Below are 24,094 nucleotides of genomic sequence, written 5' to 3'. Positions count from 1 at the left end.
CGTTTTGCCTTTGACCTTGCTGTTTTTGGTGATTTATTCAAAGCTGCAGGAAAATTATCAGTAACACTTTCTGCTTGCTGCTCATTCTTGCAAGCAATTGAAGGAGCAGCTGATTGGCCTGCTGCCAGGAGTTCATTAAGAGGAAAAGGCAATGGATCTATGCGCAACCAATTGTGAATTACAAAAGCTATAAATTGCAAAGGACTTTGTCTAAACTGAGTGTGATCTAAGACATCGATTGCCCAATCAAAAAGTTTGCCCTTAAAAAGAGCACAAACGATCCAATCAGACCAGGTAGAAATTGCAGAAGCCCGAAAGTCGGAATTGGCCAGAACTTTAACCAATTCTGATATAAATTTGTCTGTAACTTCAGGACCAAGCTTTTCAAATTTTTTAAAGGAGCAGGACCCCTGACACACAGTGTCATAATTTCTGGAAATTCCCCCCACAATAGGGATTGGTAATGGGGTTTTCATAATGTAAGGCTTGGTGGTGTATTCTCCACAGTCAGCATGCAACGCATGAGCTGACGTGGAGGAGGTACACACACTAGCACAAAGAAACGGGCTATCCCTAGTATAGTGGAGGGGAGGACTGACTCCAATAGGAGATTGTGGCGCACAGAGCCGGTGCAGATCTGACAGCCACAAACAATGCTTTCGTTATAACGTCTCAGCGCAAAGTAGCGCTGAGCGCATAAACCAGAACTGAGGAGATCAGGACAGGTAGACAGAATGAACGCTTGCTAGCTAGCGGCTACTTAGCGACAGCAAGCGTCCAAAACCAGACAGACTGGAATGAGGCAGCCAATGCGTTGCGGCGATGGCGTGCCTCACAAAGACAGGACAGGATAGTCAGGAAATAGCAGGATCGAGATAGATGAACGTAACACAGATAAATATACAATAAGTATGTTTTCCTAGCGTATTACAATTACAGCTATCAATGAAACTATTTGTAACGTCTGACTAACATATGTATATATCGGCAATGAACCGATATATGACATAAGCAGGAACGCTGACTAGGACTGGAGAAATACAGGGAACAGGACTCAGAAGGATTCGCTATCTCTTCGCAGAGATGAACGCAATCCACAAACAGTAACAGAACAGGATTCAGAAGGATTCGTTATCTCTTCGCAGAGATGAACGCAATCCACAAACAGGACCAGGAACAGGATAACTAGCTCAGCACGGGTGCTCACGGTACGCGCAAACTACCAAAACGTGCTGGAAAACTGACTAACTGAACACAGGAAATAAACAGTTCGTGTACGTATATATCAGCGACACTGATGTATCAACGTAACACGAATACAAGGAAAATAATAAACGTGCTGGTATGCATATATATTGGCAATGAACCAATATATGATGCAAAACCAGCAAAGTATCTTTAGAACAAGAAACACGATCGGGGGCTGAAGCGACAGCAAGACGGGCTTAACTGAAGCTATGAAAACCCAAGGAAACCCTGCAGGAAGCAGATCTTTATACTGAGGTCATCCAATGGGAGCAGACATGCAGATTCCCACACAGGTGAATGATAATCAGTCACAAGCTGACAGCAGGGAAAGACAGACAAAGCTATGCAGCTTGCATGGAAATAGATCAGAACTGCCTGAGCTGCAGCACTACTACTTCCAGCAACAGCTGCTGCAGCAGCGATCATCACAACAATATTTTAGTGCACAAAATCAAATATGATAACTGTATGGGTAATAACAAGTTGGAAAACATGTTATTGTTCAACATTTTGTCAGAATTTTAGCCCACGTTAATAAATAAAGTTGTTTAATTTTTCAGATCCATTTATAAACGATTTACTAATTTCTTGCCCATTGTAAATCTTTCTTCTCCCTGATTTATATTCTTAAATTTTCCACAGGTGGCAGCATCTTTATTGCTAGAAAGGTGTTTCACAGAGGGATGTTTGTTGATTGTTGTGAGATGAGAAGAAACAACACCTGGTTTCCCAGAGTGCTGCGGGGCAGAAAGTTATGTGGCATTATTGCCTAGGCTAAACATCACTAGGAGGGTATGGTTACATACCAATATACAGCAATAGCTAGATATAGGAAGTGTTTCTGATGCTGAAACCAGGATAATACATGTAAAATAATAAATTTATTTTATTCTGCTAAATGTCATTATGGTTCCTCTTTAGATCATGGAGAATCAGAAATACTAGAAATGTTAAGGAATTTAAATGAGCCTTAAAGCCCCCTTACTTAAAAATTCTATATTAAATATAACATAAGGTATTTGCAATTATTCAGCTTAACTTCCTAACTTCCTTGGCAGTAACCCTGAGCTGAGCTCGGATAGGAAAAAATAGCCCAGAGCAGTAATCCTCCGCTCAGCTCGGGGTAGTGTATTCCTTATCTTTCTTGCTGTTTTGGAGAAATTGCGTGCGATTGGCAAAGCGCAGCGGGACTCCAGCCTCTCTCCCCGGCTAGCTGCATCTTTATGCATCCGCCGGGATCCCCATGTCCCTGCTCTTCTTCCAGGGACCCGGCAGCGAATCAGGGCGGTGGTGGCGGCGGTGCTGTGTGACATCATCGGGGACGGCCCAAATTTTAAAGTGGAACAAGCTTTGCGCATAGCAGAAGGAAAACATAGAGAAATGTGCCCTGTATGCATATATATATATATATATATATATATATATATATATATATATACAGAGAGAGAGAGAGAGAGAGAGAGAGAGAGAGGGAGAGAGAGAGAGAGAAAGAGAGAGAGAGAGAGTTTAGCTTGCCTAATTGCTCCTCATTTGTCTCTAATCACAAGTTGCATATTGATCTCTCCCCTTCCATGGCAGAGATGGCAGATAGGATCATTTAAAAGCACAGGCTGTTAACAATATAGCCATTTGGTTCCCACATGCTTCTGCACTAAGCGCTTCTCTGTTGCCGATTTTTGCTTGGATTTTGACTACTCTCTGCCTGCCGCCTGCACCTACCTCTTCCGGGATTTTGACTACTTTCTGCCTGCCGCCTGTACCAACCTCTGCCTGGATTTTGACTACTCTCTGCCTGCCGCCTGCACTGACCTCTTCCTGGATTTTGACTACTCTCTGCCTGCCGCCTGTACCAACCTCTGCCTGGATTTTGACTACTCTATACCTGCCACCTGCACCAACCTCTGCCTGGATTTTGATTACTCTCTGCCTGCCTTATTTGTACAGTGTCACAATTTTTTAAGTTTATTCACAAATTTAATTAATTCAATTATGTTGTGTTCCAGTCTTTTATTTATTTGCAGAATGTCTACCAGGCCTTTATTCTGATATATTTTGGGGAGTTATGACTTAAGAATTGGAGGCCTAAAATTCTTGAAAACAGTGTACCACTTTTAAACCCATAAATCCAGACAGAAGTGCACTGCCAGGGAGCTTAAGTGAGCAAGAAGGAATTCCCATGATGCCTTACATAGTTACAGTTGGCTGAAAAAAGACATTCGTCCATCAAATCCAACGAGGTAAAAATAAATATAAATAAATACATAAGTAAACATTAGGTATCTTTCTCTCCTGGACCCTCACATATCCCAGTCAATCCAGAGGAAAGAAAAAAAAACCTCATACAGAGCTTGGGCCAATTAATCTTTGAGGGGAAAAAATATTTCCTGACTCAGTTTAAGTCCCTCGATCAACTCTGCTGGATTAACTAGTGAGTATAGCTGTTGATGTCCTTCAATCAAAAGAAAGCACCCAAGCTTCTTTTAAATGTTGATTTATAATTTGTCATAACCTTTTGCTGTAGTAAAATATTGCACATTTTAACAACTCTTACTGTAAAGAACCCCTTCCTAAATCAAAAGCTTTTTACCTCCAGATCATGTGATCTTGTCCTTTGTACAAGCCTAGCGACAAAAAGTTGATCTGCCAAGCTTTTGTATTGCCCTCTTAATTCTGATGCATTTATACATGTTAATTAGGCCACCTCTTTTTTACAAGCTAAATAAATCTAGTTTGACAAACTTTTCTTGGTAAGTGATACCTTCCATTGTTCTGATTAATTTAGTTTATTGTCTTTGCACCTGTGGTAGTATGTTAACCATTTACTGACAACCTAACGTATTAAAACGTCATGCTTACCGTTATTAACAGCAACATGACGTTTTAATACGTCCCGCGTTCCCGCCGCTGCTACCGCCGTGTGTCCGCCACTACCGCCGCTTTTTCCGTCGAGCTTCCGTGCTGGGTGATTGGGGAAGAGGACCTCTACCCAATCGCAGTGCCTGGAGTGAATGGACGTGACCGCGAACAGCGGCTACGTCCATTCACAATAACAGGAAATGTAACAATTAAATAAAGTGAAGAAAAAAAAAAAAAGTGAACATTTCCTATAAGTGTTCACTAGCGCCATCTTGTGGCCAAAAAGTACATTACACCTACAAAATACAATTATTTTCAAGTACATACAGATCATTAATAAAATAACACTTCCAACCCTCTCCCCCCAAAAAAAAACACTTGTAAAAAAAAAAAATCAGCTAAAAAAAATAAATAAATAGTTGCCTTAGGGACTCAGCTTTGTTAATTTATATTTTATGGTGGGAAATTAATTTTAATTTATTACATAGGGGCTTGTAATTATGGCCGGAATAAAAAAAAAACACAACAGAAAAATAACACTTATATTTCAAAATAATATATTGTCGCCATACATTGTGATAGGGACATCATTTAAACTGTTTAATAATCGGGACAACTTGGCAAATAAACCGTGTTTGTTTTATCCACAGGAGAATGTTTAATTTTAAAACTATAATGGTTAAAAACTGAGAAATAATGATTTTTTTTCTTTTTTTTTCGGTTTTTCTCATTGAACGCATTTAGAATAAAAAAAATTCTTAGCAAAATGTACTATCCACAGAAAGCCTAATTGGTGGCGAAAAAAACGAGGTATAGATCATTTTCTTGTGAGAAGTAGTAATAAAGTTATTAGGGAATAAAAGGGAGGAGCACTGACAACTGAAAATTGCTCTGGTCCGTTAGGATAAAAACCCTTGGGGGTGAACTGGTTAATATCTGTTCCTATAGTGCGGTGCTCAAAACTGTATCTCATACTCCAGATGTAGTCTGATAAGTGCTTTATACAGAGGGAATAATTGTAGTTCACTTAACTCAGTGCGTTAACATGTGAATCATTTCTTCACGTCCCTAAAAAGCCAAGCACACAAACAGATCTGCATTGTGTGAAATTACCATGATTTGTGAAAATGTGAAAACCTCTGCAAAAAGCCATTCTAACTCACCAGTAGCAGGGATGAGACAACATGCTGAAATTATTTTAGCATTACTTTTTGTGAAAATAATGTAGAATTTGACTTTTGAGCGAAAATGCTTTAGTAATACGTTTATGATTTTTCTAGTCTTTAGCGATTTTTCGCTTTAAAGGGTGTGATTTTTTTTTTCTTTTTTTGCTATTTTTAGCTTTGGAAGGTAATTTGCTCTTAACTCATGAATGGCAATTTAGGCAAAAATTATCGCAATTTTGATGAAAATGTTGGCGAAATTTTGCATTGTGAAAATACAATGTATTTTCCCGAATATATTTTTAAAGGCAAAAATAGCATTTTTTTATGCCAAAATGACTGGCGAAAATTCGCAAGCAACACTAACCACTAGTCTTGTCAGTGCTGTAGGGGTCACTAAAGTGCTGCTGCTGCCCATGAAAACAGCAGTGGAATTGATTTACTATTATAATTGCAGTTTACTTATTCAGCCCCCTGATAGGAGACCTGGGGGTGTAGTATCTTACTGCATGGATTCAGAGTCTAGGACTTCCTTTTTTTCTATGGAATTAATAAAAAAAATGCACAGACAGAGGGATGAGCATGAGCATCACGAGAATCCAACAGGAATGTTGAAATATGAATAATTTATTTAGCTCAAGATGCTGTAATAGCGTGGCAGGGAGATCTGAAAGGAGAACATTTGCACTGGGTAAAATAGATGTGATGGAAAGAAGTAAGTAACAATTTATTCAAAGAGTATCATTCAGTAATGTGTGCGCAACGTAATTGTTTCGACAGTCTTTCTTAAATTCAATTTTCTCATCTTTTTTTATTTGACTCAAATATATGACGCTGCTTTTCTCTTGTAAAGTGGATAGTGCTTTGTGTGCATTTTACAAAGATAATACATCACAAAGATAATACATCACCTTTTAAACTGTAATCCATGTTATTGACCTAATGTTCAACATACCAGTAACCAGAAACCACCATCACTGCAACTAACACTCTCTCATACAATTACTGGTAGGACAAAATGATTACTCCCTTAGTTTAAACTCAATATACACAGTAGAAAACATAGCTCTGATAACCCTGTTATCATCACCCAGAGGTAGTTAAGTGAATAGGGGCAATGAAAGAGAAACTTGCCAAAGAAAATTGTTTAAATCAAACCTGAGGCAAAAAAACAACAACAAAAACAAAAAAACCCCTTTGATATAATGAATTGTATGTGTAGAACAGATAACAAATAGTTAATTAGTAGCAAAGTTATATTTATAGTTATATAACTTTTTTTTTACACTGCATCATTCTGTCATATTTGCAGTTTAGAAACCACACTCTGTCTTTAAAGCTATAAAACAAAGCAGGAATGACTCTTTGAACTTTCTTCCAGGAAAACCTTATCTCAAGCTGTCTCTCACTGTTTCTTGGATGTTCAAGTGTTTCAGAAAAACAGCACTGTGTTTGACTCAGTAGGTTGAAGAGCTCAGAAAACCTCTTTTGTATAGATAACAACTGAAGTTTTTTTTAACTCTTTTGTACTGGAAAACAATATGAGACTCATATCTTTGCTCCTAATGTTCTATTTCTTAGCTGTACTACACATACAGTATATTTCATACATTTATTTTCACTTCAGGTTTGCTTTAAATGCCAGTGTCAAATCCTTAGTCAGTTACTTTATGTCTGTTTATCAGCAACATGATACCGGTTGGTATACGGTATATCGTAATGAGGTACACTACATAAATAGGCTCTGGGCTCTGTTCATGGCAATGTCTCAAGGCAGACAATGCAAGGACACTGCACACTGCTAGGTTCCACGGATGCAGACCAAGGAGGACACCACTTCTCCAGATAAGGTGCAGAAAAGCTTGCTTGGCCTTTGCAAATGCTCGTCTGGACAAAGAAGTAGACTTCTGGTCTTCTGTGTTATGGTCAGATGAAACAAAAATTGAATTGTTTGATCACAATGATGTTTCCTTCATTTCGCATGAAAAAGGAGAAGCCTTCAACCCAAAGAACACCATCCCTACTGTCAAACATGGTGGTGGGATCCTAATACTTTGGGGGTGTTTATCAGCCAATGGACCAGGGGTAGGGAACCTAATCCCAGTAAACAGCAATATGAAAAAAGAGCAATACATGAGGATTCTTAACGACAACATCAGGTAGTCTGCAGAGAACCTTGGCCTTGGGCTCCAGTGGACATTACAGCATGACAATGACCCAAAACACACAGCAAACGTGGTGAAAAAATGATTACATTAATGTTTTGGAGTGGCCCAGCCAGAGTCCTGACTTAAATCCAATTGAGAATCTGTGGAAGGAGCTAAAGATCAGGGAAATGGCAAGAAGACCCTCCAACCTGAAAGATTTGGAGGTCATTGCTAAAGATAAATGGGCAAAAATACCTGTGGAGACATGAAAAAAAAAACTGGTCTGCAGTTATAGGAGGAGCAGTTTGATTGCTGTAATAGCCAATAAAGGCTTTTCTATTGATTATTGAGAAGGGTATGAATAATTTTGGACTGGACTTGAATAAAAATAACTTCAAGTCAAAATTTGCTAGGGGTATGAATAATTATGGGCAGCACTGTAACAGCTCTCTTGCAGGCAGTTTAAGAAAAATATTGTAGGTATCAGTTCTTTCACTGTGCACTACAGCCACAGCCTAACCCTTTACAATGTCAAATGTCATCATATTCAACAACTGCTAGCGTGTTGGAATTCTAGGTATGAAACCTACAGAAAGTATAAAGTCTTTTGATTAAGCACAAAATCAGCCACAACACAAACCTTCATTGAAAGTCAAATGCAAAAATAACACAGAATGCAAAGATTACTATGAGCAGTAAGATAATGAGGAACTATGGGCTTGATTCACTAACGTAAATAGCGGGAGTAACCTGCTGTTACTCTCTCTATTTAACACTGAGCACCTTAATGCACGCTATGCGCGCTATTGGCAGGCAGCATAGCTTGAATTATTCCCTGTAGTCAGAATAATGCTCGCTGTGCCCATCATTGCGAGGGCTTGTAGCAACACTGTTTTAATTATCAGTTACGGGCACTCTGATCATTCCACCTGGGACCCCCTTGGGTCCAGTGACTTTAAAGTAAGTGATCCTGGCACTCTGATTGGCCCAATAGACTGCCTGTCAAGTGATGTCACATGAAAGGCAGTCTATTGGGCCAATCAGAGTGCCAGGATCACTTACTTAAAAGTTACTGGACCCGAAGGGGTCCCGGGCGGGATGATCAGAGCGCCCGTTACTGATAATTAAAACAGCGTTGCTACAAGTGCTCGCAATGCTGGGCATAGCGAGCATTATTCTGACTACAGGGAATAATTCAAGCTATGCTGCCAATAGTGCGCATAGTGTGCATTAAGGTGCTCAGTGTTAAATTGTGAAAGTAACAGCAGGTGAATCAAGCCCTTGTAACATATACAATGGATAATCAGTGCCATGTGCCAGTGCGGTATATGGACTCGATACAAGATCAGAGGGTAGAGCAGCCCATATCAACCATTTAACAACACTGCCCTCTGAACATGTTATAAGTATCCAAATGAATGGTGCCCTGTGGAATATATTCACCAGATTCTCCTCTTTATGTGGTACATACAGTATGTATGCCCTTCCCCCACATATTTATCAGATTGATTGCCGTGCATGTAATTATTTATGTTGGAGACTGTATGAGTGTGTGCATACATATATTGCACACCTTTTTGCAAAATCAAATCAAACATTTGCAAAAGCAAACAATGGTTTCCCAGTTATTGTAAAACTTACCGAATAGAATACAGGACATTCCCATCTTTAAAGATTCTCAGAAGCTTGTTGTCTGTTGTGACTTCATGAAAATTAGCACCTTTTTCATTTGCAAAGAATAAGTCAGGTTTCCATATAGAATCCAACATAGAAGGATCTAAATCTAAAGAATCATCTGGGTATTCACTGTAAGCAAGACGGGGATCATTCCATTTCTGCCGTAGGAAAATATTTAGACGATAGTCCTGTGAAGCAGATCAAACAAACTATTGTTAGTACAAAGCATATCACTTATTCTCTATGAAAAAAGTATTTTCAAAGCACTATAAATATAATGAATACACTTAGTATAATATATCTTATTCATAAAGCCGAGAATAAAAACTCAAGCAAGGTCGCATGCATTCTGTTTCTTTGAACATTCCTGCAATGTTTGTTACATTTGGTATTAAATGATAACATGACTTGTCAGTGATAATAATACAGAACAGCTCAAAACAAAAGTAAAAAGATACTGCAGAACAATTCCTTTCATTCCAATCGACTTAAAGTGTACCTGAGGAGGATTGTGAAAAAAAAAATAGATACTTACCTATGAAAAGGGAAGCCTCTGGATGTTCCAGAGGCTTCCCTTGTCTCTTAGGCCCCCACTGTTGGCATGCGGAGACCCTCTGAAGATATCTGACAAAAGCTTGCTGTATATGTTATCGTTGACACCCCCCTCTTCCCTGTGTGTATGAGTGCAGCCATACTGTACCTGCACAAGTACTTCCAGGCCTGTGCAGTTAGCCGGTCCACTCAAGGATAAGCGACTCCAGCCTACTGCGCAGGCACGTTGGTACTCGAGCAAATGCAAGTTCTCTTTACGCTCGTGCATAAAGAGAAGAGAAAGGCCACAAACTTCCAGAGGGTCCCAAGGAGTGGTGGTGGCAAAAAAAAAAATCCAGAGATTTTCCTTTTCCTAGGTTAGTATCTCTCTTTTGTGTTCCAGACCACCTTCGGCTCTCTTTAAAGTGGTACTGTCAGCCATAAAATCAAATTACAATTAACCACTGTTTCTGTTTATTAAGTAGTCTATATTCACGACCCTGCATTGCAAGCATTCCAATATTATCATAAATGTGTCTGCTGTAATACATCTTGTCTCAGCCAGCCTGGCTCTATTCTTGTACATTGCCAGGGAGAGGGAAGCTTGTTATCTCCACTTCTTCCCCTCCCACATTCCTGCTCCTTGCTGATTGGCTGATTGGCTGAGGTCAGTTCAGTGTGAAATGAGGCTGAGAAGGGAAATAAAAGCTAAATCACCTCACCCCTCTGCAGACGCTACTGAAGTCCTATCTATGCTGTGCTCACATGTGCTTATAACGCTAACCAGGTATGGCAGTGTAGTTTGCATACACCATTGTAAGCCGAGGAGAAAAAAAGAGAAAAAAAAGAGTAAGCGAAGAAAAGACATCAAGGATCAGGACAGTAAAATACATGCAGTATGTTATGTAGGTACAAACATGCAAGTATTTATCTACCAGCATATGTGTTTTTTTTTTGTCCTGGGATAGTATGGCTGACCCTCCTGCTTTAATTGTTTAGCAGGATTTTAAAACCGACCAAGTAAATCACTAGATGTTTCCAAAACTCATCAACGTAGCTCATATTATCTTTTCATGCCAATCAGTAACAGTAATATACCAGCCAAGCTTACTCACCAACTTATATTTGATTGAATCCAAAATTATTATGCTTTGATATTGCTTGATTATACCAATTTACTAAGTATTCACTACACTCAATGCTTTTCTTTCTTACCAAATTCAAAGTTTTAAAAGATCAGCATATTGTAAGAACAAACATGTATGTTACTGTTGTTTATAAGATTATAAAATCTTAGCTCACCATGTTAAGTATACCTTTCACTAATTTAACCCTCTCAAGGGCTACACTCAGGTCTTGGGAGTAAAAACATTGCATGTCACTTGCTCCCTGAACAAATGGAATTGTTGGAAGTCTATTACTATAGATCACTGGTCAGCATAAGGCATATTGGGCCCAATCCAACACACATTTTAAGTTTTCTCCTAGGAGATCATTTTTCATCTTCTGTTTCATCTTTCTGTTTAAAAGTATTGAGAGATGTGAAAATATGACCTAGGAGAAAAAAAGTGAATTGGATCGAGCCCATTAATGCATAACATTTGAGAAAGCTTATAGGTGCTTTATATAAATTATTTATTATTTTGAATGAGAAAACTATTCTTTATTTTTTTTAATCTGGAATATTTTGGAATGTTATACAGTAAATGCACCTTTCATTCTTTTTAGAAGTTCCATCTGATGTCCTGATGGACAAGTTTTATTAGTAGAAAATGATCTCCCTTTACTGCTGTAGCATTCAGGTTTTATCTTTCATCATGTACTAATCTCACTTTTGCTACGCAACAGGAAAAAATGACTATGTGTCAAGTTAATTTCTACTACACCAAATTCAATGCAAAAAAAGGTGTTTTTTTTAAATATATATATTGCATTTTAGATTGGAGATTTGACCTGGGACCCACTTGCAGTGTATTTTGCCAGCATTTAGCCAGCATTTGCGTTTTGAAAAATGCTCTCTCCTTCACTTGAATGAGAATCGCAGCAAAACTGTGGCTAAATTGAGATTTTGCCCCAATCTTGGCACAATTCTCATTCAAGTGAATTAGAGAACATTTTTCAAGATACAAACGCCAGCAACAATGCTGCAAGTGAGTCTCAGGCAGAATGTTTTTTTCTTTTAGGAGTGCCCGTACAGCCTTAAATAAGGAGAGGACTGGCTCAAGATGTAAAGGTCCTTTTAGTTGGTCAATACAATGTACATAGTGGTGTACAGATGATTGTTTCAAGGATGCAGGTCCTCTTCTTCAGTGTGACAACAATAAGTGAACAGTGCTGGTAAACCAAAATTACATAACAAGAAAAAGGGGAAGGGGATCAGCCAACTCTGTCATTTTGATATTCAATAAACATTGCTATTGATTGCCTGTGTGAGCTATCCCTGGCATTCACAAAAACAAGTATCACACCTATTTTCCCAGTATCAAAGTAATGCAGATTTGTTGATAAGAAAACCACTGGGAAAACAAACACCATGTGATCAAGAGGATCATGATAATAAAACCTCAGTGCACACACTAGTATCTCCATTCAATAAATGAGCTCATATGGCAGCTGGTTTACTAGAGACCTCTGTCAGAGGAAACCTAAAGCGGATTCGAGATGAAAAACTAACTATAACTAGTAACTATATCTAATCTAAACTTTAGGTAGTTTACACAGCAAATCTAGCTGCAAACACCTTCAACAGTTTATGATTATTTATTCCTGTGAAACAATGTGGGCAGCCATGTTCTGTTTGTCACAGGCTGAGGGCTGGAGATGCTATCAGCTTGCCTGTGTGTAATGTGCCAAATTCAGTCCCCTCTCCGCCTTCCTCCTCCCCTCTGCCTCTGAAATCTCTGGCAAGTAACCTCCTCCTCCTCCTGCCCAGACTGAGCTCCCATAAGACCTTGCTACAGTGCTTTGGCACTCTGAAAAAGCTGTGGGCGAGGCTTGTTTAGTTTATAGGGAATTAGAGTATTAAAACAAAACAAAAAAAGTATTTGGCTTGAGGAATGTCCTATAAACTATATGAAAGGAACATAATTATGCAATGAGTAAATGTTTATCTCGGATCCACTCCAATCCAGCCACCTATCACCCATTTTTAACTGTTCACCAATGTTTATTGCACAGATGTAAAAAGCAATAAAACATAATTTGCTGGATGAAAATCTGTGCTTGTATCAGTTTGCTTTGGATAATTCTTTTTTTTTTTTTATAGGACAGGAGGGGAAGTGATATAACCTCCTTCTAAGCACAGAAGACGAGCAGAGCTGTGGCAAAGAGTAATGATGTTGACTTGTCAAAGTCTCAAAGCTTGTATATGTTACATATCGCCTCAATGCAGCTGCAGCTCTGGAAACAGTGCTTTGGCTTATACTTTTTGTAATTTTTGTAAAAATGGCACTTGAAGGTAAAAACAAACAATTTTGCTCTTTACTACTTGCTATTGCTAACCAGTCACAAATATAATAAAAAAACTAACAATTTTACTCTTTACTATTTGCTGCTAACCAGTTGCAAATCTAATAAAAAACAAACAAACAATTTTGCTCTTTAGCTGTAAATCTAATAAAAACTAACCTCATATCTTGTCTGTTGTATAATTTAAAAAAAAATATTTGGCAATCCTTCCCAACCTACTAAATATTCATTTTGCACTTTGTGTACAGAATTTGTACATTTCATTACAGAAATAATTACAGCCTGTAGGATTGAGAATTTTCAATTTAAACCATTTGAAATATTTCCAAACATCAGTTTCTTTTTTTTTTTCAATATCACTTTTTGCTTCCTCCAGGTACTTCACAGTTTAATATAAATTAGCCTCTAGAGATAAAGGCTAAACTAAACCAGAATTCAACAAGAAAAGTTCTATGAGAAACCAGGTTGATACACAGTGGCGTAGCAATAGGGGGTGCAGAGGTAGCAACCGCATTGGGGCCCTTGGGCTAGGGGGGCCCACCTCAACCACAGTATTAGCTCTTTGTGGGTCCTGTGCTTGTAATAACCCCTTCTATATGCTTTGAATAATAGTTATCATTAACACACTGTTCCCCACCCCCTTCTTGCACCTCTAACATTGTGGTTGTCCTTGATGGATTTTGGTGCGCTGTATCAATTGTTATGTATAGCATGGTTGGGGGCCCCAATGCAAAACTTGCACTGGGGCCCACATCTTCTAAGCTACACCACTGTTGATACATGAATACAAAATACCATATAGAAGTAAAGTGGTGGACAGAATTCCTCTGTCATAAGCCAAATATGCTTGGAAACCTGCTCTACAGCTCTCTTCCTTGTTTCTTCGCATTCACTCAGGCTTCTTGTACACTGGGATCACCGCACTACTTGAATCAGTAGTTTAAATGACCCTGCGGCAGAGTGCGAAGACAGGATCATATGCATAGGTGTGGCATACTTTCAGGTAGGCAGGAAGTACATCACCGGGATTCCTGTTGGTCTACTCTGCGCATCCGGGCCACCCCAGGCTCCATCATTTATACCAACTGCATTGCCATACACTTGCACTACTACATAATCAATTCTGTAGGCCCGGATCATGTGGTAACACATGGATGACTTTGAGGTGGCTTTGCAGCAATTTAACTACTTCTGGTGCGGCACAGCACATCGTGCAAGTGTGAAAGTTTCTGTAGACTTTCATTGACTTAGTGGCCTCTTGCAGTAATATAGCTTACCCCAACTCCCTCCACATCGTAAAAAGGGCCTCAATGGGAAATGTAATCAGGTATCAAAATAATAGCAGCAAATGTCAGATATACTTCCCACACATGTACATTATTACTAGAGCTGCTCAAATCCGGAACCGAGAGATACATGGATAGTTGCTATCCGGATATCTCCCAGTAAACCTGTGCGGTGTGGGCTGGGGGTCAATCTTACCTGTCTGACGTTTTCTTCGTCCATCCCTCAGCGCCTCCCACGATGCGGTCCATGCATGTCACGTGATTACAAACACTTCCTCCTTCAACCCTTAAGGAGGAAGTGTTTACTTCCTCCTTCAACCCGGAAGGAGGAAGTGTTTGTAATCACGTGACCGCCGCTTGGACCGCATCATGGGAGGCGCCAAGGGATGGACCGAAGAAGACGTCAGACAGGTAAGACTTACGCTCCCCCCCCACCCACCCCGCACAGGTAACTGGGAGATATCTGGATAGAAAAATCCGGATGTCTCCCGGATCCGGATTTGAGCAGCTCTGATTATTTCTTTACAGTGGAAACCTTGGCCCTGATTCAAATACAATTTTAGAAAAAAAGAAATAGAATACCTTCTCTGCACCCATCAAGCAAAAAGCCAGACAGTACACAAAATACTACATTTGATATGAATGATTTTCTTATCTACTTTATGGACCTTTCAACTTGTCAGTTGCTAAAATGTTAGTTTGTATGTAAGATGGGAAAAATATCTCCTGGGGAAAAAATCCAGTAGAAAAGTTAACTGAATCAGGACCTTTGTCCTGATTCAGGACTGATTTATGTGAGGCGGCAGACTTGTAGTTCACAGGCAAGCAATTGGAGGATCTCAGTCTGCTAACAGAAAACTGGTCAGGTGCTGGAGGTCTAAAGTCTATATAGATTCATGCTTAGATACAGGCGACCGCCACTACGCAAGGCATTTCTCATTTTGAAAAATTAATTTTTAAAGGTAACACTTATTCTTTGTACTAATCAACGTGATTGTTTTCAAAATTGGCTTTAAAGCGGAACTGTAAAGTGTTTTTACACACATAGTTTTACTTACCTGGGGCTTCCCCAAGCCCCCAGCAGACGTCCTGTCCCACGCCGGTCCTGCCCGAGTTGCCGTTCTCCCGCCGCCAGCAGCTTTCGGTTTCGCCGCCGGGCCACTGTGCCTGCGTAGCTCTGGCCACGCGTAACCTTTCTACGCGTCCCCTGCTATTGCAGAGAGGAACGCGAAGAAAAGATGCGCTTGGCAGGGCTGCGCTGGCGTCAACTTAGAAGTCTACGGCACGGAACGGAGCAGCGGCGGGAGAACGGCGGCTCGGGCAGGACTGGCGCGGGACAGGATGGCTGCTGGAGGCTTGGGGAAGCCCCAGGTAAATGAAACTATGTGTGCAAAAACACTTTACAGTTCCGCTTTAAGCCACATTCACAGTGGTGCATTGTGGTGTGTCGGCTGCTTTGTAATGCGGCTCACCACACTGCAGTGCACCAGTTATGTGACATTCAGAATCAGAATCAGAATCAGAATCAGAATCAAGTTTATTGGCCAAGTGCAGGGGTTGCACCTGGAATTATTTTTGGCACAGGCAGGCTCGAGTCATACACAAGACAAGTAATACAGATATACAGATATACATTTACCATAAACAGATATACAATTATACAGTATTAGTACAGGAGGGCAGTAGCGTAGTTGAATAGCTCCAGGATAGTTAAGGGGATGTACCATGGGCGGGCTACTTCCCGGGTGTAAGCGCTGGAGCTAGGGAGTGCGCTTGGGGGGGACCGTTGAGGAGGTCGATGGCTTGTGGAAAGAAGGTGTTTCTGTGTCTAGTGGTCCTGGTGGGTAAGGACCTGTAGCGGCGGCCTAAGGGGAGGAGACTGAAATAGCGGTTGCCAGGGTGGGTGGGGTCACTTGCTATCCTAGCGGCCCTTGAGCGTAGTCTGGACGAGTAGAGAATGTTGAGTGGTGGGAGGGGGGTACCGATGATCCTTTCGGCAGACTTTATGACTCTTTGTAGCCTGTACCTGTCGCTCACAGAGGCCCCTGCATACCACACGATGAGGGAAGAGCCAATTATTGACTCAATGGCAGCAGTGCAGAAGCAGGTCATAATGTCTTGCGACATTCCAAACTTTTTCAGCTGTCGTAGGAAAAACAACCGTTGTTGCGCTTTCTTCTGTACCATTGTGACGTTTGCCTCCCACCTTAGATTGCTGGATATGGTGGTGCCTAGGAAACGTGCGTGCGGGACCGTGGCCACCTCCGTGCCTTCAATGAGGACCGGGGGGAGTTCGGGACGGCCTTTTCTGAAGTTTCACAGTGCGGGGTGTGTTTTGAGGAATAACGAGTTGCGGCATCATAATGCACCGCAGTGCATTATTGTGAACACACGCGCTAACAGTAAAAGATAATCATACTTTTCATTGACTGTATGCTTGAGGCTAAGTTCACAGCGAGACGTTAAAGTCGCACGTTAAAACAACATTTAATGCAGAATAACGCACTGCAATGAAAAATCAATGCCCTGGTCACAGTGCACACGTTGAGTTGGTGTCTAACGCTGCAAGTTAAGTGAAAGAGCTGCATGCTGTGCGTTATACATGTTAATAGCTGCATTAGACTGTTTGAACATGCTCAGTACTGACTTGGAACATACTTTTCATTGCCTGTTTTTCCTACTGTATCTGCTGTACGTGTTGGTAACGCTGCGTTGCGACCTTTTTTGGGCACGTTGCGTTGTAAGTTTGCGTTGCGACTTTAACGTCACATCAAAACGTAACGTCCCACTGTGATTCTAGCCTCACTGTATCTGACGCAACACATGCATAACATGCGCGTCCCAAATCAATTGCAATGACCACTGTGAATGTGGCCTTCAAGTTTCAGGCCCTGTTCACAGTGCTCAGTTGTGTTGCAGTATAATTCTGCATGTCAACTCACTGCCCATACAAATCTATGCAGCTGTTCACAGTAACGGATCCTGTTATTCTAACTCGCTGCATGCAGGCTTTGTATTTAAAGGATACTGGAGGTGACATGTGACATGATGAGATAGATATGTGTATGTACAGTGCCTAGCACACAAATAACTATGATGTGTTCCTTTTTTTCTTTCTCTGCCTGAAAGAATTAAACATCAGGTATGTAAGTTGCAATTCCTGTCTGAGTCAGGACTGGATCAGACTACGGTGTGACCCTCACTGATAAGAATTTACAACTATAAAACACTTTCCTTGCAGAAAATGGTTTCTGAGAGCAGGAAAGCGATAAAAAGGTTCGATAGTTCATAGATTTTAGCTCAATATCAATGAATGTGTCATAGAGCAAAAACAATAAAAAGGTAAAAATGTAAAAAGTAGATTTAAATTTAAAATAAAACTTTGGAATATCTTTAAAAGTCATTTTTAGAAGAAGGAGGATAGATACAATTGTTTATTTAAAATGTTTTTTTTCACCTCGGGTATCCTTTATATCTATGGCCAGTCTACATTGAATTATAACGCGAGTTATGCAATTGACCACTGTGAACCTAGCCTCAAAGTAGTATTGATTTAAAACTATAGTCTGAGATACAGTCAGATCATAATTAAAAAGACTAGGTATACAAGCAATCTTGTTTTTGTCAAGCATTTTATAATATTGAGAGCTCTATTGTACAAGCAAGCTGATCAAGAGTTATTGATCATTTGAATTTTCTCCATCAGTATTTTCCATAATATCATAGATATGTAAAACTTTATCAAGGTAAAGGAACATTTTTACAGTGAACCCAATGTGAGAGTTACATGGAGGCTCAGGCTGCTAAATTTATTTTCTTTTTAAGCAGTACCAGTTACCTGACTATCCTGCTGATCCTCTGCCTCTAATCCTTTTAGCCATAGACCCTAAACAAGCATGCAGCAGATAAGGTGTTTCCGACCATATTGTGAGATCTGACAAGATTATCTGCATGCTTGTTTCTGGTGTTATTCAGATACTACTGCAGCCGAATAGGTCAGCGGGGCTGCCAGGCAACTGGTATTGTGTAAAAGGAAACACATTTGGCAGCCTCCTTATCACCCTCACCTGGGGTTCACTTTAAGGATCTTACACAAAGGAATTTTGAGGTAGATTGCACGAATGAAAAGTATTAGAGATTACTGTGCAAGGCTTTCAGGATATGTCATTGAATCACATGATTATTTTGAAAATGGGAAAATTCAGCACAACTATAATGTCTCCCCAGTATAATATCATACAAGAAGACCAAGGGGAATAATAGCAGTAGGGCAAGCCCGCAATGATTGATTCTTGAAATAAGCTTTTCTTCTATTTCCTTTCATCTAATATTTATAGCAAAGTATTTTTTTACTTGATAATCTACTTTAATACATAAAATATTGTCTTTTTAGGCCAGATATTGTTTGGACATTTCAATGTATTATTATTATTTTTTTTCTTACATCGTTCTGAATTGTCACAGTTATTATTTTCATTACTTCAATCTCGAACCCAAGCAGCAAACCTATAATAATGACCTATTGCGCAGTTTGGGACTGCAGCAAGAATATTCTATTATTTTCTGCAAGAGCCTCAGGGACTTTATAATAAAGAGGTAGAGTAATAATAGACATTTACTAGCCGGCTATGTAGAAAGCCATTAGGATTTTTTCTTTTGCCAATGGGGAAATTGGATGATTAGTGTTTTGTCTATGTAACTAGACTTGACCAGAACATTGTAAAAGGCATAAGAGTTTGAGTTATTTTATTTAGTATTAGGATTTTTTTTTCTGAAAAGTCTCGTAATCGTTCAGTTGTTGTTGTCTAAATAATATGGAATTATTGGCCAGATTGAGCGTATGCTTGCGGTGATGGATGCTCAGGCAGGTACGTTGGGGTCATCGCTGTAGGGAGGAAACTCCAGTTGCTGGTTCTTTTCTCACTATAGTTATGAAATACTAGTATGATGAAGGTAACCTTTTGCTATATGCTATTCAGTGGATGTGTGTTTATTTTCATGAAGACAATTTATTTAATGGCTATGCATTCCTTGTCCAATGTTTACTGGGCCTTATGAAATCACTGCAGAAGCAAAAGATCCTCTTCTATGCCAGCTTGATAGACAAACACGCATGGTTTGCTGTGAAGTAAAGTATACTCATCTGATCTGTCAAATACGTACACTGGGGGGGGGGGGGGTCATATTCCTAATGGCGATACAGAACTGTCTGTCTCACTCGATACACTACTTGATTGTTTTCTTAAACTGTTAAAATCATGGGTCTGGTACTGGATTTACAAATGGCAGTGTTCCATGCATTATTGTAAACACAGGCACGTATGTTAGACAATTTGCAGACAATACAATAATGTTTATAATATGTTTTTCCTTATATGTAGTTTAAAGGGGCATTATGGGAAAAACCTGTACATCTTTTACATATGTACACATACATACATACATTTGACACAAAGTTGAAGCACTGTTCATTTTTTATCTTTTGCTTTACCTTCTTTGTAGCTGTCCCCTACAGTAGGTAATGTAAAATAATTTTGCCTTCCTAAAACAGAAGGTATTTGCGATAATTCAGTTTTAAGTGAGTAGCTGTAGTTTCCCATGATGCATCACTCCCGGATATGCAAATCATCTCTTTAATCCCCTGAAAGCCAGGCACACATCCAGATCTGCTGGTCTATAATGAGCCTATAGCGTTGCTTTTTAGTAAGAGGGCTCTTTGGTCTCTTTTAGCCCCTTTTGCTTTCCAAGTGGTTCTGGGTCACCATAAGCTATCTGGGTAGTCTGTAGTAGGTATTGTAATATGACAGCTCTGAACATCTTACACATTTTACATTAGCCCATTTGGGGATTTTTAAGGTTTCATTTATTTTCAAAAGCACTCTCTGAAAGACAGTGGCATGAAGCCATTACTTTTAAAAATGATAAAGGAAACCTCAAGAATCCCCCATGAGAAGATTGCCTGGTCCAAAACATTTTAGTTAGAGTTTAACGCCGTCAGATTGATCATAACTGCTGTAAGTTACAGCTACATAAGAAATAATCCATCCACAATACATTTTAGGCTGGGATAAACACACACCTTATAGGTGTTTAAAAAACCCCATCCCATTCTTTAATTATAATTTCACGAGTAAGACGACTTCATTATTTTTCATAAATTCTTAAAAAATGACTTGCTTTCAAATTAAACTCCACTTTCAGGAAAGAAAAAATGTTTCCAGTATTTAGAAAAAAATTGCAGACTGTGATGTTAAAGGAAAACTTAAGTGTAAAAAACAAAACAAAAACAGTTTAACTTACCCGGGTCTTCTTGCAGCCCTCCACAGTGATCCTGTGCCCTGTGCGGGCCTTACACCTTCCAGCTAGCATCAGTGACCCCCTCAATGCTGGCTGGCCATGAACCTCCTCATCACGCCTCTGCGCATGGCAGCGTTCTGTCCATGTGCAGTATGGGAAAATCGCTACTGCATATGCACAGAACACTACTGGCAACGGGAGTGGAATCAGGATGCGCATGGCTCGGTGACACGCATGTGCAGTAGCCTGCTTCTCACCAGCTGGCTAGCTTTGAGAGAGTCATTGCTGATGACTGGAGGGTTGCAGAAGGACGGCCCAGGCATGACTGCAGGGGAGCTGCAAGAAGCCCCAGGTAACTGAAATTGCTTTTTTTTACACTTCAGGTGTACCAGAGCTGTTCTAAATAAAACGTTTTATACATACCTGGGGCTTCCTCCAGCCTCATACGTATGGATCGCTCCCACACCACCGTCCTCAGTCTTCTCGCAGCTCCGATACTGAGTCCCCACACGTCTGTCAGTCGGAGCCAGTGTGATGTAAGTGAAGTGAGATGTTTTCATATCTCTGCAGCGGCCGCTGGAGAGATACATAGAGGGCGCACTTTTCATGCGTAGACTGGCCCGACTGACGGAAGTGCGGGGACCCGATATCGGAGCTGCAAGAAGACTGAAGATGGCGGTGTGGGAGCGATCCGTGCGTATGGGGCTGGAGGAAGCCTCAGGTATGTATTTAACGTTTTATTTACAACAGCTCCAATTTCCTTTAAGTATCCATGTGATTGTCTTTCAGAGGATTTGAGATGTGAGTCACAGATAAGTGGAAGTTTCTGTGACTATGCTTGCGAACAGAAATACTTTGAATCAGTCTGATGAGACTGCATGACAGCAAACCAATGGTGAGGTTGAATACTATGCCACTTTTCCAGCTCACTGGAATATAGGATTCTGCTGGGTTCCTGGTAATTTTTTTGCTTCATGGATCAAAATCCCCTTTCCACCTATGCTAAGCTTTATCTACCCACTCCATGCCCCTCCCTAACCATCAACACTCTTAGCCACCTCTCTAGTCCCTTCAAAGCCTGGCCTCTGCTGAAATGCAGAAATATGTGTATGTCACATACATGTTAGTTTCTGCTCATTATAAATGTTTTCTCCTTTGGAAGGGATGGAGCGCAAGGTCTCACATTTGGAAAAAAAACATAGTGAATGGAAAAAAACAGATGAATAATTGCAGGATTGCCCTAGATTGTTCATTCCCAGTTTGATACTTTTCCATAGGTAAATAGGGATAGGCCTACTCTTGAAAATATTAGTGGGCTTCCCTTCCACAGTCAGAATCACATTATCTTTCCTATTTTTGATACATCTTATGGTGGTACACTCTCCCAGAAACTAATGTTAGGATGTACAGTAATAACATGAAACAATGTTAGTCTACAGAAGATGGGGCTCCTGGAAGAAGAACTGAAAATATGCCTCATAATGACCACGTAGAAAGAGTTCGGTGGTTCTTGTAGAGACCAAGAGCACCTAAAAGAAGTAGAGAGAGACCAAGAGCCCAATAGTGCAGTATCGTTAGGTATAAGGGGCTGAAAGTATAGATTATTATATACTCACAAAGGTGGGTTGCAGTTCCTGTAACCACCGTATAAACCTGCGGGGAGTTCACCCGCTCGGTGCTCCAGGTCCTGCCAGATACTGGATTACCTCTTGGTTACACGTTATGTTTTAAAGTTTTAATGCCCATATATTTTGGTTGCCTCCTCCCCACCCTTTTATCACAATGACCATGTTTGAGAGTTTTATGCAGTCACCCCATTAACACTTGCCTTTGTCATGTTTAATTTTCACCATGAATGCCTAATAGCAACAAGGTTCAGGTTTAAAACTGTTAATATTATTTACTATTTGTATAGCACTAAATGTTCAGTTTTACAACACACCTTTATATATCATTAGCAGGCAGAAGCACGTATTGTTCCAGAGCTTTTATTAAGTAATTGTTCTTATATTTTATGGCAAAATGTAAGCAGACCAATCAGACCTTTCACTGTAATTCAAAAACCTTTTTCAATAATTCTTCATTGGACAAGGTGAATATACATCAAAGATGACAACAATGTTTCAGAAGTACTGTAGGAGACTACCTGGATGAAAGGGACGTGGATAGTTTTAGGTAGAATGGGGCCCTGGGAAAAAATAAATTTGAAGCCCATCACATTTTTATACTGTACTGACAGTAAACTTGTTAGCTACAGTTTACACAGGGGGCATAATTCATCAGAAAAGATAAAAAAAGAAGTAGGTTCTCCAAGGTACCTGTAACCTTAACAAAAATAAAAGTTAGATACTTACCTCAGTAGGGGCAAGCCTCTGCATGGTCCAGAGGCTCCTCCGGTCTCCTTATGCCTCTCCTGCACTGCGTTGGGACCCTCTGAGCAATCTTAAACATTAAAGATGAAGATTGCTTGCAGCCATGCTCCCCTCTGTGTATGAGTGCGTTCAGACTGTGTAGGCGCAAAGTACGGCCCACACCTGCACAGTAGCATAGAGCCGCTCGTGCATTGCTTTTTTTTCTGTGCATGAGTGGCTCCATGCTACTGAACAGGTGTGAACCCACTGATGCCTGTGCTCGTACATGGAGGGGAGTGTGGGTGCAAAGATTCAGAGCGGAGAGGTCAGCAGTGGAGGTGTTGCGGATCGGGGTAGTCTCTGGAACATCCAGAGGCTTCTCCCTACTGATGTACGTATCTTTTTATTTTTTTAATTATTTTATGTTTCAATCTGCTGTAAGTTTGAAAAAAATCCTTGTTATGGCAATACCACAATTATTTCTGCAGCAAGCCCTGATGGGAATAAGGCTACTATGTAGTACAACAAATCAGCAGTGTGAATGAATTGAAATCGTTAGTAATTTTTTCGTTCCCTTTGATGTATTCATTAATATATGTCTGCTTTAATCTACAAATGTAAATATGTCTTCTAAAATATTCAATATATTTTAAATATCATATTATTTTCCTTTGCTGTTTCTTAAAATTGTATTTGTCTTTTTGGAAACAAACGTTATAGGAGTTAAACCGACAATTTGATGATGCATGTCACAGCCATTTTGCTTTCTTCTGATAATTGAAATCTGCTCATAATCTGTAAACATCAACCAGAATATTTCATATGCCACTGACTCCAGGCACCCAGTGTGGATGAATGTATTAAATCAAACCAATTAGAACTGACATGCAGTACTGATTAAATGTGATGTTATACATACATGTGCTTTTTTTTTCCTTTTCACATGACATAAAATCAGAAAAACTTTGAAGTGTTAGGCAGGATTCTCATTTAACTAAACTTCTAATGCGGTTTGGGAAATTGCAAAATTGTGTTTGTCGCAGATTTAATGGAACTTAATGGCACTGCAT

At 40.0% G+C, this 24,094-nt stretch overlaps 1 protein-coding gene across 1 annotated transcript in view; it reads right to left on the bottom strand.

Moving 5' to 3' along the window:
- The window catches only part of GLRA3 (glycine receptor alpha 3), a 279,839-nt gene that overhangs the window by 78,783 nt on the left and 176,962 nt on the right, over positions 1 to 24,094 (bottom strand). Inside the window, exon 4 of the mRNA XM_068269115.1 lies at positions 9,056 to 9,279. Coding sequence (XP_068125216.1) covers positions 9,056 to 9,279 — 224 coding nt within the window. The remainder of the gene's footprint in view (positions 1 to 9,055; positions 9,280 to 24,094) is intronic.

The sequence above is a fragment of the Hyperolius riggenbachi genome, chromosome 1, assembly GCF_040937935.1.
Source record: "Hyperolius riggenbachi isolate aHypRig1 chromosome 1, aHypRig1.pri, whole genome shotgun sequence".
In the NCBI taxonomy this organism is placed as follows: domain Eukaryota; kingdom Metazoa; phylum Chordata; class Amphibia; order Anura; family Hyperoliidae; genus Hyperolius; species Hyperolius riggenbachi.
This window is presented reverse-complemented; position numbering and strand designations above follow the sequence as displayed.